Here is an 18,077-nt window from a genome sequence, read left to right as displayed (position 1 = left end):
TTTATTTTATTTTCCAGAAGTAAAACAGTTTCAAATCAAGATCCGCATTTTTAAAGAAACCCCAGTTGTGTAATTATTATACCGTGGTAGTATATCAGATAATGTTTGTTCTCTTCGTGATGTTTCTTTTTGGTTTGTCCTTTTGAGTCCTGAAAGCAGCTCCTTCCTGTCAGCCTCATAAATGCTGAGTAACTCCTGCTTTTTTTCCAGCTCTGACAAAAGGCCAGAACAGAAATACCGCCCTAAAACAGCCCCACCTCTGAGTAAAAGCCATTGATCTGACCTCCCATGCTGCACTATTTTCTAACCCCACACAGCAGGGGGACACCGAGGATTCAAAAGGCAGAGAGGCGGGGTTTTTTAGCAGACTGCTGCTGCCTTGCTTTTGAACTGGCCCTGCGATGACACACTTTCAGCTCCTAGCACCACCGAGAACTGTGGCCCAATTCATAAAAAGAGTCCTCAGATGCTTGTTTGGCCTAGATAGCAACCATGAGTTTGAACGTGGCGCTGCTCAGATGTAAAAGTTTCTCCATCAGTTTGAACTTTGTCTCTAGAAGTTGAGAGATTTCCAAATGTTCCTGGTTTTCCTAATGAAGAGTGAAGAGGAAAAAAAAACATTTTCAAGGCACGAATGATGCATAAAACAGAACCTTTGTTCATGTCGAGCTATGAGAGAAAATATCTTTTAAATGTCAAAGCATAACAAGCATTTGACTGTGTGGTGGAAAGACTCGGGGTCTTATATGATTAAGTCTTCAAATATATTAAGTAATTAAAGAATAGCACAAGTTTGTGCCGCTGGGAAATAACTTAAACTGTGTGTTCGATCTGCAGCTTATTATTGAAGTCTTAAGCAGATGGATCAATTTAAATATTAATAGAGATTTTGGTTTTTTAGAGGTCAGATATTTAGTCCATTTGATAGGACTTTGTGGAATGCAGAGACTTTTCTGAACAGGATTTTTCCTTTAAGGTCAAAAGTATGACTCTAAACAAATAAAATTAAGATTTTTTTGTGGAAATAACGAAGCCACCAACGTTAGCTGGAGGATAGATTTCATTGAACATTTATTTTATGTCAGTAAACCCCCAAAATGTTAAAATAACGTTACTATTTCATTAAATTACAATTTAAATATATTTAGTCCTGCTTTTGACCGATTTCCATTTAGTCTTGATTGACTAAATGGACTAAATATATTTAAATTGTTTAAAGCAAGTTAATTAGAAAAATTTAAAAGCAACTTTTTTTTTCTTTCAACATAATAAAAAGTCAATAAAAAACATTTCTTTCAACACATTTGTTGCTTCAATCCTCATTTTCAGCAATGATCCATTGGATCTATGAATTAAAGCAACTGCTGCTTTAAATGAAATGATTCACATTCTTGCTGGATGCTGAATAATACAGTCCCTCTGCTGTTTTATTTTTCGCTGCACCAACTATGCCCGACCTGTTTGGAAAAGCTGCAGAGCAAGAATTATTTATTTTACAGAGTCATGCTGTTGTGATGGCAGCAGCATGCACTTCTGTGTTGCATTTTCACCTCAAATCAAATCACATTCTTCCCTGTAAATAGGGACAACTTGATAATTTAGTACCAGATGCCACAAGTTTAAAACAAAGTTAGGGTTACCCAGCATGCTTTAAGTATTGCCATGATGGATGCTTATTTGAATCACCTGCCTAGCGCTTTTTGTGATTTTCTAAAATGATATATAAACATTTTTTTATTCACCTGTTAAATGCAAAAAAATGTCAGCTTGCTTTTTCGTTGTTTCAACTTTTGTAACTTTTAGCAACCAGCCATGTTCCCAGAAGGCTTTTGGAGAAAAAAGAATCTGAGAAAATTGTCGTGATTTTCACTACAGAGATGTTTATTTTTACAAAGCAGCACTGCCTGGGAGGCCTAAAGATCCTTATCAGTTTGAAGCTTCGCTCTTTGCACAGAGATTCTGTGAATCTTTTTGTTTTTTTGTTGGAGAAAACCTCAGACTGGTTAGATAGATTGGGATTTAGCATTTGCAGATGATAATAGAAGCTTTTCCACGTCACATTTGTGACTTATGGTCTGTTATGCCAACTTGTTTCTGCTTCTCCCACAGAACAGAAACATAATTTAAGAAATGTTTTCTTTTACTATTACAGAAGCAGAATTTTCTTACTTTTTCACAACTTTTTATGTATTTTTAAACCATCATTAAGAAATAAAAAAGATAAGCTCTGCTGACCGTCAGCTTGTGTATTCTGAGTGCTGTTCCCAGGGGTCTTCAGGGGTGCAGTCTTCTCCATGCCTGAACTTCCTGTAGGAGCTACTTCCTGTCTATTTCCTCTTTGATGGCCAACACAAAAGCCAGGGTTTTTACTTACAGGGGCAAATTTTCCTAAACTCCATTGTCATTTTCCAGCTTGACGAATCTAAAACCTTCTTGAAATGCAAAACTCAGTTCAGTTTTCTGAAAAACGTTGTCAAGAAATCTGCTGTTATCTGAAAAAACCTGACCGTTTGACTTTTTCTTTGTAAACATTGTAAGTAAACACTGAAAATGTAAAGTTAGGGCTTTTCGCTGTGACAGAAGTAGGATCAGTTTGTGACGGGATGGAAGAGGGCTTGTTGTGAAGTGGTTTACCATCTGCCCTGTTGCTTTAAATGTCTCTTTTCCTGACCCAGTGCGCCTGAATTGGGGGGAGCCACTTTAACCACAGCCACTGGAAAACTGCTGAGGCTTCATCACACGCTTAATGCTGGGTTTATTTCTGAACAGACTGTACTTGATTAGTGAAGATGGATTGAGCTCTTTGTCTGGTGTGTTTTGAAAAAGAAAAATGGAGACCTCTGGGAAGGATTTCTGTGCTGTCCTGGTTTTTCCTCTGAGTAATGCAGAGATGAGAGGAGAGGAAGTTACTCCAAATGCTCGGAATACACACACACACACACACACACACACACACACACACACACACACACACACAAACACACTCAGTCTTACATACAGTGGGTCAGTAGTGACTAGAGCCATTACACTTTGAGTCACCATGTGTGGTTAAGAACAACACAGTTATGCCGACTGGGGATCTCCTGAAGTTCTGTTTTGTGTCTCCGCTCATTGTTTGAAATGCTATTTCTTCTTCTTTGGCTTCATACTTGACTATGTAGGGAGCAGCCCTCTTTATGGGAACCAAATCCTGGTTCTGATGAGGTAGAATGGGATCTGTGAGGTGCAGACCTTGACTGTAACTGAGAACTGGACTGAGCGAGTGTGATGTCACCCACAGAAAATGACTTACTTCCAGCTCCAGCAAAATGAAGTCAATTCAGTGTCCGTCCATGTTGGAGCAAGACGTCATCAGTAAGCAATGTTTAATCCAAGTTAGTCTGAATCAATGTTTCTATGGCAACCACTCTCACCAATCAGGAGTGAGCTAGTTGGAAGTCCACACCCCTGCCATTTGAAAGCGGGCTCGTTATTAGCAACATGAAATCTGTCAATCAAACATTTCAAACGTTGGATGAGGGGATCAGTAGGCACTGCATGCTTTTATTGAGGCATTTTATTGGCCATTTTATATCTTGAATAACTTGCACTAAATAAGAATATCACAGGAAAAAATATCGTTAGCAAGTAGATGTTAAAAAAGAGAGGTTTCTATGACAAACATAGATTGTGTCCTTCACTACTTACTACTTAGCACACCATATAGGGCATACTGCATTTTGTAGAATGTCTGAATCTACAATTACAAAATTCAGTGGCCTGGAAATTTCCCAAATGTGTCCCAGATGTCTTCAAACAATGCGTTGTGGTCGAATATCGACCACAACGCATTGTTTGAACAATTTATCATGGGAAAATTTTTTAATTTCATTTCTTCTTCATGAATCATCCAAGTTTTCATCTTCATAACAGAGGATTTATTAAAAAGTCTTCATAAAATGATCCTATTTATTAGTTTTTTACTTCGGGGAAAGTGTGACGTGATATTTGCCGTTAAAAAAAAATAAAGTACTGAGCATGATGTCCGAATTGCTTTTAAAATCCAGGGCAGAGCTTCCCACTCTCTATACCAGTGTTTTTCAACCAGTGTGCCGCGGCACACTAGTGTGCCGTGGGAGATGGTCAAGTGTGCCGTGGGAAATTGCCCTCATTAATCATTAACTGATCTAAAAACATTTTCCATCTCCAGGAAATAAGCTCTTTGTTCATCCAAACAGGCCCTGATAAAACACTGAGCAGTTAGGAATATAAAAGATCTTAAAATTAATTTTTCTTTGTGTTTATTTGATTCTATTAAAGACATTTTGATAAGAATACGGTACCGCGATTTACCTGCAGCTATAGTGGTTTGCGGAAAAGTCCCGCCCCTTTAACTGTCTCCGCCAATCATTGTTGAAGTCTTAATCACATGTCATCAGTCTGACCAATCAGAAGTGGTTAATGTCTTCACTTTCTTGTTCTTAATTCTGCTGATAAAGTCGCTCAGTTCTAACAAAAATACCAGCTAAAGCTCGTCTTTAGCGGTGTAGCTTTCCACAGAGTCCGGTGTCAGACCGTGTCAGACCGTGAACAAAACAATGAAGCTCACAGACGCGAGTCTTTCTGCCCTTTTTCGGCAGTTTTCACACTACATCTCCCATGATGCATTGGCTTAAAGGGCCAGTGTCCCCGTGTCGTCCGCGTGAAATGTCTAGAAACCTCAACGAATAAACAAACAGTTTCTAAATTTTCTAATTTAACTTTTATTTCATGTCTTAGAAAAAACAGCCGCAACTTCCTGCTTTTTCGGCCACAATTATCACAAAATGCACAAAATGCACGTGAGAGGGGGGGGGGGCTGTCAATCAATACAGACCATGAATTACTGCTTTTCTTTTTTTTGGATGCTGGTGTGCCGCGGGATTTTTGTCAAGGTTAAAGTGTGCCGTGGCTCAAAAAAGGTTGAAAAACACTGCTCTATACTATAGTTTTTTAGTACTCAGGGAGAAGGACAGTACTTTGGACATGGTCATAATGACTGATCTAATAGCTGTTAATCCTCAATAGAAGTCAGTTGGAATTTGGCTTCTTGAAGCCAGCAGGTACTTCCTGTTTGGAACATGAGGGGGAAAGGATCACACAGTCCAGTTCTTACATGTAGACAATGGTTGCAGATTAATGTTAGATCTAATGTGTTGAGGTGGAGAACTCTACTCTTTAAGGGTGACGGTCATAATTAACTTCTAGATATCTACGCTGATCACCTACACAAATCCTGTCCAGTCAATCGGGTGGTTAAAGGGCAGACAGGGGCAAAGGAAGCCAAAAGTGGCCTTTCAAAGACTGGAGATCTGTGGACACCCTGGAGAGTGAAAACCTGGATTTGTCTGCCACACACTTGACTAGACAGAACAACACCTTAGCATCTTAGAATGAGACAAGGATCAATGCAGTGAGACGGTCGATAAGGAACACGGATGGAGCTATTTCTATTGACAAAGATTAAGAAATCATTAGTGCAAGCTTCTTTAAGCTTTGCCAAAAATAACAAAAGCAATCATTTTTATTGAAATCTTGAGCCCCTAAAATTATTTGCTACGCCCCTGTACTGTGAATGCTGGCCAATCTGGGACATCAGCACCCTGTCCTTAACCAAAATCTGCGCTGTGTCATTGCTATGGCAAGAGGCATTTCTTATATTTGGAAAACTCATTAATAATAATAATCCATCAACAATAAAACTGTTTCATTTGTAATGGGCTTTCACTCTGCTGTTCTCATTTGCCACCCTACAGCGTGGACCAGCACCTGAGGGAGATCACTAGGTCTCCTGATGAAGATTTCCCAGCAAGAATTTAGAAGCTTAGAGCAGCGTTGGTCACTTAAAGAGTGTGAGAAGTGTTAAACTCAGTTGAAATGAGAAAAAAATTGGTTTGGATTTCGAACCCAATTCACTTTTCCATGGATCTGAGAGAGCAAACTTTCATCAACACCGTCATCACAGAACCGTCTGACCGTCTCAGTGATTCTGATGTTAAGCACACAACCGACCAGATATATATGTGAGAAAATGATCCCTATGGAAGAAAAAACTCACTCAGACTCTATGAAAGCCACCAGGCTGTCCTCAAATGTAACCCAAAGAACAGAGAAGAGGGGAAATTCCATGTAACACTTGGCATGGCACCTCGAGGTGGAGTCCAAGACATTTAGCTGTTCTTGGAGAATATTCGAGGAAAGAACTCATAGCCGTAAGCTTTCATGTTTGTTTGTTTTTTAGGCTATTATCTTTAAATCAGATCTGCTGGATGATGTAACAGGTTTCTTGCTTTGTAACCTACACCTCCTCTAACACACACAGGTCACCATGTAACTGACTCATACAAGCTAACAGTCTGTTCTGAGTGACTGCACAAGAATTTCCCTCTAGAATGTTGTTTGTACTCTTCCTTATTTTTCCGCTGAAGATCTGAAGGAAATAAGTGTGTGAGTGTGTGGCAATCACACACTTGTTGTTGCTCTGGGCAACAACAAAACATTAAAAAAAGGGGACTTCATCTGTTTTCCTCCCTCAGATGTGGTGCCAGAAGAGCTGGCTGAACCACTCTACAAGGACCAGTACAACCAGGAGCACCTGAAACCCCCGGTCGCCTGCCTGCTTCAGTCCGCTGAGCTCTACTGTCGCGCCGGAAGCCTCATCCTGCGCAGCGATGCCGTCAAACCTTTGGTGGGACACAATGCCGTCATTCAGGCCTTGGCCCAGAAGGGCCTGTATGTCACCGATCAATACAGACTGGTCACAGAAAGGGATCTGATGTCCACACCCATACACATGGTGAGTGGATGCATGCAACTTTGTAAACTTGTCATCAAATTCCCTTGTTTTTCAAACAGTAACACATGACACGCTTTATGCTCATGCTATAACTGCATAGGGCACTTAGTGGTAACCATGGAAATGTGATCTGAAAAGGCTGGAGCTCAGTTTAGATCACTGTGTGACTTTACACGGAAATGTGTCGAGTGTTTATTTGCTCATCTTCTCACACTCACACATCACATTAACAAGAAATCTATGGATTACCTCATCGCTTTAGACATATACAAGAAACAAATTTGGATCCACACGGAAACTCCATTATTTTTTCTTTAACCAAAACATACAGCCCATAAAATACACGTGGAAACGAACAACAGAAGACCTAAATCCTTTAATCTGAGATTCTGAAACCTGAAAATGACAAAAGGTGCATGAATCAGTTTTTGGTGAAAATGGGGGGGAAAAAAGAATCTGAAAGCTATGTTAAAGGGTCTATATCATTCTTTTCTTAAGGCTTACCTTAAAAAAAAACCTTTGGCACGCTAAACAACATTTTTTTTTTTAAATTGGTTTCGCAGCTCATTTTCCTACCCGGAATTAAGACGACTCCATCTCTGAGCGTGTCTGCATTTCGCCCACAAAAAAAAAAACAACATCCGAACTTTTGCAAAGATGGTGTGCATGTTGTGCATATAAAAGAAAAGTGTTTAGTCGATCACTGCAGAGAAAGTGGGTGTGTATTTTAGCCTGGGGGGCGGTGCTGGCAGCGCAGACTTTTCCTGGAAGGAGCTTTTTCTCACTTTCATAGGTATTTATGTGAGAACCCACTCGTTTTCCTGGGTTGGAGGGGACTGATACTCAGTGCAGCGATTGAGGGATACTCAAAAATAGGTGAATGGATCAAAGTATGGAAGGTTTTTCTTGTGAGGAATTAAGATTATGATAAACCCCAAAGATGAAAAAAAGTGGACTTAGCATGATATAGGGCCTTCAGATTAATTAATTTTGGTCATTATCTGGTATGGTTTACATAAGGTGGTACATCCAGCTCTGGAAGACACTTTCCCTCTTTCACAATTGCCACCAGGGTTTGTTTCCTTCAGATTCTCTGGTTTCTGTGGCGAGTGTGAAAGCTAGCCTGAACTCTGGTCTGGATGCGAGGGTGAGGGTCTTGATTCACTTGAGAGTGACCTAAAGTACAGAAGGGAAGCAAAGGAAGTAGATCAAAGTTAGCATTATTTTTCGGTTTATTGTACATTTGTATTAGAAAATCCTTACAAAACTGGAAGGTTTCTGGTTCAATTTCCTGACTGTGTTTTTTATTTGTACTTTAGGTTCTTCATTTCCAAACTATAGATGTTAGGTTTACTATTATCCGGACTTTAAGTTCAGATAGTGGATTAGATCTCCAGGCCTCGAGGGCCGGTGTCCTACATGTTTTCCAACTAACCTGCCATTGTAGACTGTTATTGGCAAAACCCACCCGATCCAGGTAATGAGCTCCAGAAGACGTAACGTTTCCGACAAACAAGCTGGAGGTCAGTTTGGCCTGGAGTCTGACACCCCTGGATTAGATGGATGGACACAAAAAATGCTTCTTATGTGATGTGTTGGACATTTTTAGTTTGAAAAAAACAGCACCAACCACTAGGATACAGTTTTGTTTGTGGTTTATCCTTATTATGTGTTTCTGTCTGTAACTCATGGTCATTTTTTTTTAGATCTTGTGAGAATTTTTTTGTTGGTTCAGCCATAAAAAGGGGCTGTGAGTTTATTGCAGCAGCTGCTAACACACGCATGGCTGGAGACCCGGCACTCCTGCTGACGCCAAAAGGTGTCTGCATTGCAGTGCACTCTTTCCTCCCCCCTCCCTGACTGGCTTTCGTCTGATTCCGTTTCTTTCCTCTACCATCCTCATTTTATCTATAGCAGTCTTGGTTGTCCCTTTATTCAATCCTATATTGTCATTTCTTGACTGATTCTCTTCTTTGCTGATTATTTTACATGAATGTTTAATAATTAATCATGTCCTTTAATTCTGTTCTTGCTGTATTTGATCCTTTCTCTGACTCTGTCAGGCCTCGAGACAATATTTGTCTTTTATTTTGCACTTGTTGCGTGGTTTATTGAGTGAAGACGTTTCGACCGTCAGCCGTAAAAGAAGTGCAAGCGTTCCCCAGAAATTCAGAGACTTGTTTTATGGCTGCAGAGCCGTAGTCAATCGACTTTTGTACAACATTCATCTTCATTTGTGTAACTCAAAGTCACCCTGTTTGCCAATCGGTCCATCTCTTCCGTATCTCTGTTCTAATTGATGCGGCGGGAGCTGCGAGGTCGATTGAGTGTGTGCGTTTGCGTAGTGATTAGCATCACATCGTTCCCACTGAAGCTGAGGCTTTTATTTTGGAGTTTAGAAAAATGATGATCTCATGATTTTCCAAAAAACGTGGTACAGGAAGAGGAATAACTCATGTGGAGTGGGAGGGGGAGTACGAGGCGTGTGGCGGCCTGTGGGGAGGGTGAGGGAATTAACAGAGAAAAGTGGGGGTGGAGTTCAGGGGCTGCCATTTGGCTGTAAACCAGGGGGGGGGGGGGGGACAAGAAAGTGGAGTAAGAGGAAAGACGGAAGGGGGACGAATGAAGCAGACAAATTCTGGAAGGAGGGAGATGGAGGAAAAGGAAGAAGCCTCTTTGGCTCGGTGGGGGCGTATGCCGTGCCAGAGAATGAGTGGAAAAGGCCCACTGTTAATATGGCCATCTGGAAAGAGTGGAGGAAGAAAGGGACACGATTGAGGAGGGGGAGAAGTGTGAAGCTCCAGAAAGCAAAGGGGTGGAGGAGGGTGATGCAGGAAGACGTGCATCGCTGCAGTAACGTGGAGGGTGGAGTCTAATCTGATACATAGATGACCCCCCCCAGAGTCCTGCACGTCTGTAGACCTCCAGCAGGGCAGTGGAACGCCTCATGACTGCATCAAACTGCAGCGGAGGACATTTTGGACAATGGCACCATGACGGTGCACATCTGGATGCAGGCAGGCGTGCAGGTGTGAAGTTGTGCAGCAGAAACATAATTGCAGTGACGTTGGTGGAGAATGTGGCTGCTTTGATTGTGTTTGCTCAGCTGAATTCTCATGACTACCTACAGATGCCTTTGATGGAGGACACACAAACACACTCACCTTTGTTGAGACGATGCCACCGATGCTCCTATAGGAGGGTTTTCAGGATAATCTGCAGCTCCGCACAACTCTTTATGATCATTGTCTGCCTTTTCCACTGCCTTATAAGGCGTGTCTGTCATTGTAACACACATGCACACACACAAAGGAACACAAAGATCTTTGTGGAAGGATAACAGACAGCACAGTCCCTTTAAGTTCATGCTGTAAAGGCATCTATTTACTACAGTGAGTAAGCGGTGACTGTGGCTCCTTTCTTCTCTTTGCTGTCTAATATTTGCACGATAAATGAACTTCAACCCAGAATACAAGCAGGAAACTGTGGATTTTGTTCAATTTTAGTTTTTTAAAATATGAGTTAGACTTGAACAGAAAATAATTTTGTCCACGGTGGCCTGAACTGTTCTTTTTACGTTTTGATTTCTGGAATTTTGTCCTGATTTCCAAAATGTAATGTTTTATTATTATTATTATTATTCTTTTTTGCTTTTTATTTTTTATCATTGCAATCTTTAATATGTTTTTGTGTTGAGTGATTTTCTTCATAAAATTGGTACTTTAGGGCCACCGTATTTAAAAAGTTAATACATTTTTTTCTTTCTCTTTTCTTTTAAATTTCAGTTGAAGCAATAAGTGTACAATAAGGATACAATGAGGAATGATGCAGACCAAACTCATCTGTGATATTCTTGTTTAAAGCAAGAAACAAAGTAAAAACATAAATAACAAAAAAGTACAACAGAACATTAAACTATTTTAAAAAACAGAAATGAAGTCTAATTTGAGCTTTTGCCCATTTTTGAAATGTACTCAGATGTGATGATTTTATTGAATGAATCTAACTGAGAACTGATTTTTCTAAATTTCTTCTCCTGTGATCTGCTCTGACTCTGCTGCACACACAGACACACAAGCTTCTGAAAGACATTCAAGATTTCTGTGCAACTAAGACAAGCTTTAATCAGAGGAAAGGCTCAGTGGGATTTTGTTTTCTGGATCTCCGACTTGAGTCAGTCCAAGCTGCTGGACCCCCCCTACCCCCCACCCCCATTTCTGACTGTCTGTCAGTCAGTCAGCTGTCAGCCAGATGTTCTGCAGCCCCTCCAGGAAAAATGTGAGCCATCTGACAATATCCTGGCATTGGAAATGAAATTACAGACTTTCATAAAACAAGGCTTGTGTTTATAGAAAAACCAGAAGATATTGACTGGAGCCTTTAGAGCGATCAAAGGTGACGGCGGGTCACTGCTCTCCAGAGCTCCATCCATTTGTTCCAGTTTTAATACATTTGTTGTGGCTTTTTATTTGATCTAGTTTAAGTATTTCTGTAGTCTATAAAGCAGACATAAACAGACATGTGTGACTTTATTTCAACAAAAACACAGCATTTAAATCGTTAAGAACTAAAAACAGCCTTTCTTGCTCTTGTTTTTATTTTATTTTAAAAGAAGGTTTTGCACATTTCAGAACAGTTTTTACCCCACTGCAATAAATAATTCGAACACAGCTAAAAACTAAATTTAAACAAATATTTAAAACTAAAATTAACTGCTTGACCTGTGGATGTTTTTTAAAAAAAAATCACTGTACTGTTGTCATGTGGTGTTTATATATGGCATTTTATTTAATATTTAGTTTTCTTTTTAGTTTTAAAAAACAGACCTTTTTTAAAGTTTTATTGTGCCAGTGACAATGACAGTAAAGATCGATCGATCAGCTGGTCAAAAACCACAGCCGCTGTTTTATTTATTTTTATTTTTTAACAACTACTATGAACAGAGTAAAAGCAAATGTACTTGACATAAAAACACACACAAAAACCTGTCTCCACTGGATTGCTTTTAGCAGACGACACAATATTGTTCCTGTGTATTTCTGTCAGACTCCTCTGTCAAAGCATCAGACTTTATTGCTGCTTTAAGGTGCTCTGGACAGAAGTTGACTTTCAGGTTTATTTAGTGAGACTTTCCGTGCAGCTGTTCTCCTAAGTGAGTCCAGTTTGTTTGAGTAAATTCTTTTCCATGAGGAGTTTTTTCCAGTGGTCCTAACATCATGAGCAACTAAAGCTCTGTCACGGCTGTTTCTTTCTTTGGGAATGACTTGATAGGATAATCAGAAGGCTGTCTGTTCAAATCATTGTTGCTGCAGTCTCAGCTGGATGCTTAGGTAAGCAAGGAGCCCATTTTCACTCACGCTGGGGGTGTAAAGTTGAATGTTTTTGAGAAGACCTGCAGCGTGACAGGAAAAGGAAGGGGAGGTCTGCTGTTCTAACCGACTTGGAATGGGATTAGAAAGGCCAGGAGAATGTCAGGCTTTGTGTAGGAGATGATGCCTGCCAAAGCAAGAAAAGCAACCAGAGATGCAGGACCATGTAGTGCACGCAGAAAAAAAAGTTCTGCAGATGTTTGGGGGAGTTTAGCTCTCCAACAGTTTTAAGTGGATTTTATTAGCTTAAAAACACAGGTTTAACCTTTAAATGAAGCCATTTTTGATGACCTGCCAAAATAAACTTCTCATCGGTTCAGTGAAGGATAAAAAGCAATTAAGTTCAAAGTTTAGAGATTAATTCACCTCCAAAGAAAGAATAGGGAAAGTTGGTCTTTTCTAAGTGGTTGTTGTGTCTACACAGAGTTCTCATCTGGCGCTCATCGACACCCTGATGATGGCGTACGCCGTGGAGATGGTGAGCGCTGAGAGGGTGATGTCCTGCATCAACAGGTTCTCATCTCCTGAACCCCTGCACAGCGAGGCACTTTTCCAGGAGCTGCCCTACGACACAGAGGACGCAATCGTCACCTGGATCAACAAGGTGCATGCCGGAGCACGAAAGACTTTAACCATTTACCAGCATGTTTGTGTTTTACAGAGACGTCTTTGTTCTACTCCGAGTTTGGGAAAAATGGTCGCATCGTCTTGGTTTGCTTACATCAGCGATGCTGTGCATTTAAAAAAAAGAAAAAAGACTTTGAGGGGATTAACAAAATGTAACTGACTTAGCTAGAACTCATCTGAGCTGCTAAATGTGGAAAAAATAAGCAAAAAAGGAAAGGAGCTTTAAGGTCCCACTCCGATCACATTTGGCCCTATTTTAAAAGTGTTCTCAGTGGTTTTCAACAAGCCAAAATCAAAAAATCTGTTTCCTTTTCGAGGACATAGTTTCTGCAGAGCAGCATTATAAATGTGCCTCTGTTGTGGGCAGGACTACTAGCGGGGAGCAACCTGTGCCTACTTCCCATTATCCATCTGTTTACACTCCCACCCACTAGCTTACAGCCCCTCACACCCCCAACCCAACAAAATTGGCGAGCAATATCAGAGCTATCCAGCCGTACAGTTTTGATGCAGATGCCAGCTCAGACAAGGAAGAAACAAAGACTTACATGCATCTAGCCATCTACAGGGAGCTTGTGGCTTGCCGTAGTAGCTTCACTGTCACATCTACAAGCTTTTTCCAAATAGGATTTTTTCATCTGCGATTTGAAAAAATAAATACTCAGAAACCCATTTTTAAGCCAAATCTTAAATGCCACAAGAACATGTTAAAAACAGCAAATATACAATTTTTATTAAAGGAGAAAACTGACTTTTTTGGGGAAATATCTGCATTAAGCTAGGTCAAATGGGGACTAGAAATGATAATTATTGAATTTATCTTAAAGTGGTTATTAAGGAAAGAGGAAAGGCTAAGGACTTACAAATCACTGCTCTTTTTTGCCCTGAAGGTGATTGAACAACTAAGGGATGTCCTGGTGGAGGAGCAGCGGCTAAAAGAGGCGTCCCTTCAGGAGGCAAACTCAACAACACACAAAGTAAGTCAAAAACTCGCCAAAGCCAAAATACTGATCAAACAGTCAAACACAAACTCTTTAGGGAAGTGGTTTGATTTTTACATTTTTGTCTGATTATGTTTGGTTTTTTAACTTGCAATTCAAAGGAAAAGCCTGAATTATTTAACACAAATGCAGACACGCTGCTCTGCAAAACAGAGGAACAGATGAGCTCAGTCCTCGAACCAGCTGCAGAGACATTTTTGGCAGAGGAGGCATCAACATGTTGAGGGCAGGGGAGGAGACGCTGGGTGACAGTCGGAGTAGAGGAGTGAAGGAGCGTTAGAGATGGAGAAAAGAAACAAAGCAGCAGCCCTGCAGTGGGAAACATGGAGACAGTCAGGCTCTGAGAAGTTCTGGCATCGGCAGCAAATATGTCCGCGTCAGAGGCCTCCCGCAGGCCTCGCGTTACGTAATCTTTCTGTGACCCTGCAAGTCAGTCTGTTGGCACAAACATGCTGCAGTCAGCCACCAAATACTTGAATTCACTTCCCCAGAAAGCTTCAGCGGAGTCAGAGAGAGTCCTGCAAGTGTGCAGTAAGACCAGACAACTCTCTGCAGGATAAAAGGAGATTCGATTGGGTGTTTTTAGGTTAACTTCCTGCTTTTTACTGTTTTATCATGGAGGTAAACACTGCTGGAAACTGCACACATCAAACAAAGCTAAACATGTTTACAAGAAGCATTTTTAAGTAGAGGTATTGCTTTAATATGAAATGTATGCACCATCATGATTAATTTTTATCCAAAACCCATCAAATTAAATCTTTTTTCCCTGGAAAGCCTTTTTTCTTTGTTTGTTTTGGCTGCAAAATAAATTATTTATCTTCCCATACTCCTTGAGATTTCTGGACATTAAGTTAGTTTTCCATAAACCCAGATTTTGGCAATTATTGTTTACCAGCTACTTGTCCTTTTTTTTTAAAACAAAACTTTTGTTTACCGGTAATTCAATTTATGGTCCTAGATTTTACTCATGTCAGATGTTAATGATGCTTCTTGAGTCTAGTTTCTTCCATTTAAACCACTATCATTTTAAAAAATGTCGCAGTTCTGCACAGCAAGAAAACAAAACAATCCTAAATATGATTCAAACCTGCTATATTAGCAGCATGCATGCTGATTTCTGCAAACACAGTGAGCTTGTGTGGACCAATGCCGACTCCCTTCAGGCCTGATAGCAGTCACGATAATATCATTTTCTTACCAGGCGGGGGAAAAAACTAATTTTGAACATTGACTAATTGACTAAAATCAGGAATGGAGTCCCTGCAAACCATCTATAGTTCACTGTTTGTTTTTGTTTGAGGGTACTGATAGATCTTCACTGTGCAAACTGATACCACATGGGTGTGGGACTATTCCATGAAGAGATGCTGCTTCAAAGCAAATATAAAATCCTGTCTTGTGAAAAAATGTGCAACATGAGTCAGCTGCTTTTGTGTTCTGTGATGCATCACAGCTCATTTACTGTGGAGAAGGAGGAGGAGGAAGAGGAGGAGGAGCCTTTTTTTACTGCTATGGAATAATAGGAGATAATGAGTACACCGTATAAGTTTTTCTTGGTAGCATACGCACAAATGGATAAAGGAGTCTCTCAGTAAATCTATTCTGGGACCGTGTGAAGCGTGTTTAGCTGTGGTCATATGACTAAACGCTCTCATCTTTGTGTGTGGACACTGAGAGGGTTTGTGCTCAGCATGCTCTCACTCCACACTGTGACTGTTGAAAAGTCAGTTTGTGTTTACAGTTACATATAAAAGCTGTATGCGTAAATTGGGTTATTTTGTTCGGATGTCCCTGGATGAACCAGAGAAAACCATTTTCTTTACAATTTGGCAACAACTGCCTGTCTGTTTTGTGACTCTGAGGCACCACCAAAAGAAAAAAAGACAAAATTTGATTATGTCAGGACTTTTAGACTTGCATTTTCATCACTTCAGTCAATAATTGTGTGAATTCTGAAATACATTACACACTCGGATTTAGTCTTTCTTTTTGACACATTGAATCGTCAGCATTCTTTCAGGAATTTCAACCATTTTGGTGTCAAAATTGCTTCTTGTGCTTCTGTTTTTGCTCACTTTTAATTGTTTATTTTTTTAATAATAATTGGCTTTAGTTTTTATTTAACATGTTGTGGGGAACTCCAAACTCTTTTTAAATAAATGGGATTCTTTTTAAGAGCTGAAAGCTAAAACCTTTGACATTTCTGCAGTGATTTGCATATTAGATCAATGATTTATAGCTAAAGTTAAACCCCTTCATGCTGTATGTTGCTAATTTGCCATATAACATTAAATCCAGGACTCCACTTAATTCTGTATCACCTTGAAGGGAAAAAAACACAAAGGAATATATTTTTTCATATGATTGGAAATAAATGTAGGCATGGCAGGGTTCTTTTTTTTAAACCATTTAATCATGTGTGCCTTTTTTATTTTAATACAGGTTGTTTGGCTTATACAGTTAAAACAAATTCACATTAAAAAAAAATCTGCTAATCTTGCATTTATATAACAAAAATAGCTGTTGTAGTAACATTGCTTACCTTTTTTTCATTTCTTTTTCTACACAGAAATTATAATTTTTTTGCTTATTTTATGTTGATTTACTTCAGCTTAACTGAAACCAGTTATTTTGCATTATTTTTGTAATTAAAAATGTTTATTTTAGCTGTCCCCTCATGTCAAAGCAGTTCAAAACAGCTTATCCAGTTAAATATGAAAGAAGACATTAATGAAAATTTACTTTTGGGGGCAATTTAAACATACTTAGACCTTTTGATAAATAAAAAGAAAAAAAGGGACTGAATATATATTTGGCTGTTACAATAAATGTTCATGCAAGTAAAAGTACTTTTTTATAAATAGTAATTAATTTTCTGAAGGACTTATTAAAGAACGAGGACTTTTTAGCGAAACATTTGTCTTTTGTTTTATTTATAGACTCCTAAAATGAAAAGAAAGGAATATTCCTTCCTCTTTTTTATGACCTAAACTTCTTACTAATCCTTAATCTGTGGATTTAAAAATATATATCATTTTTCTTCCAGTCTTTGAAATAACAGCACATTTTTCTTTTTGTCTTTGGGTTATAATACTTGTTCCACTCTCTCTTCTCGTCCACTCATGATCTACCATCAAGTCTCCTAGCAAATGGTACTGGAGATTGGTACCTGTAAGTCCATTCACCCTCAAGAACACCTCCTCAGCCACACCACCAACAAGACTCATCTTCATCAATTCCTCCCTTCAGAGACCTCCCCCAGCCTCTTGTCGATCACTGCATGTTACCCCTGAGCCCCCTTGTGTTTGGTTAAAGTCCCTTTCCTTTTTTTACCCAGAATCTCTTCTTCTGCTTCCTAAAGATTAGCTAGGAATAGGAATTGTAGTTTGAAGACAGACACGATCACACATTTTCTGCTGAAAGAAAGGTTTGGTTTACATCAGATGATGGGATTAGTGCTGTTGGTTACTTTGTAGTTTTGTGTTTTAAAACTAAAATAAAAAAAATAAAAGGCATCAGACTGAAAAAACAACCTTTGCTCTGTTTTAGGATTTCCTCCTGCAGCCCATATTTACAGGCTGTTTGATGCACAGAAGACTTAGTTGTGTTGTTCATGTGGTTTTGGCAGACACATGTAGGCAGGAAGGCTGCATTTAAGCAAATTATTATTAAACCCCAAATCACAGGCATTGTTTGTTACTGAGGTTAGAACTGCCAGCAGTGTCTCTGCTGTTATTAAATGTTGGAAGCTATTAATTTGCTATTCGTCTCTGCCCTCAAGGGGAGCTTTGCACTCCTTGCGTCCGTTTATAGAGATAAACTGTGGCTGTAATGACGACCATTATATACTTATGAAGTTAGTTCTCATATCCTGAAAGTATGATGGTTTTCTGTTTGTCTGCATGACCAATGCAATCTGCATTTCTTCAACCTTATGCTCGAAATCCCCCAGATTAACACTTGCACTTGTGTTAATGCGTGGAACTGACTGGTGCATGCAGATCAAAGAGTGTCTGCAGATTTTTCCGTGTTTGTTTCAAGATTAAAAACATAACTAAAAAAAAAAGTCATGGTGCCTTTAGGTGATGTCTTTATGTTGTTGCCATGGTTTCAGACTCGGTACAGGAGAGAGCATGCCCAGAGGAGCACTCCATCGCTGCCCCTGGTGGAGAACCTGCTGAAGGACAACGCAGACGGCTGTGCCCTCACTGCCCTGTTGCACTTCTACTGCCCAGAGGCTGTCAGGCTGGAAGGTGGGGTTGA

At 39.7% G+C, this 18,077-nt stretch overlaps 1 protein-coding gene across 4 annotated transcripts in view; it reads left to right on the top strand.

The window, feature by feature from the left end:
• The window catches only part of LOC101175684 (calmodulin-regulated spectrin-associated protein 2), a 32,559-nt gene that overhangs the window by 2,008 nt on the left and 12,474 nt on the right, over positions 1-18,077 (top strand). For 2 of the 4 annotated variants that reach the window (XM_011486756.3, XM_011486758.3), the window contains 5 exons: positions 6,555-6,814; positions 12,608-12,787; positions 13,701-13,787; positions 16,953-16,985; positions 17,929-18,067. In XM_011486756.3, the coding sequence (XP_011485058.1) occupies positions 6,555-6,814; positions 12,608-12,787; positions 13,701-13,787; positions 16,953-16,985; positions 17,929-18,067 (699 nt within the window). The remainder of the gene's footprint in view (positions 1-6,554; positions 6,815-12,607; positions 12,788-13,700; positions 13,788-16,952; positions 16,986-17,928; positions 18,068-18,077) is intronic. The other 2 variants (XM_011486757.3, XM_011486760.3) reach the window with 1 other exon arrangement.

Source organism: Oryzias latipes, chromosome 17, assembly GCF_002234675.1.
Source record: "Oryzias latipes chromosome 17, ASM223467v1".
In the NCBI taxonomy this organism is placed as follows: domain Eukaryota; kingdom Metazoa; phylum Chordata; class Actinopteri; order Beloniformes; family Adrianichthyidae; genus Oryzias; species Oryzias latipes.
This window is presented reverse-complemented; position numbering and strand designations above follow the sequence as displayed.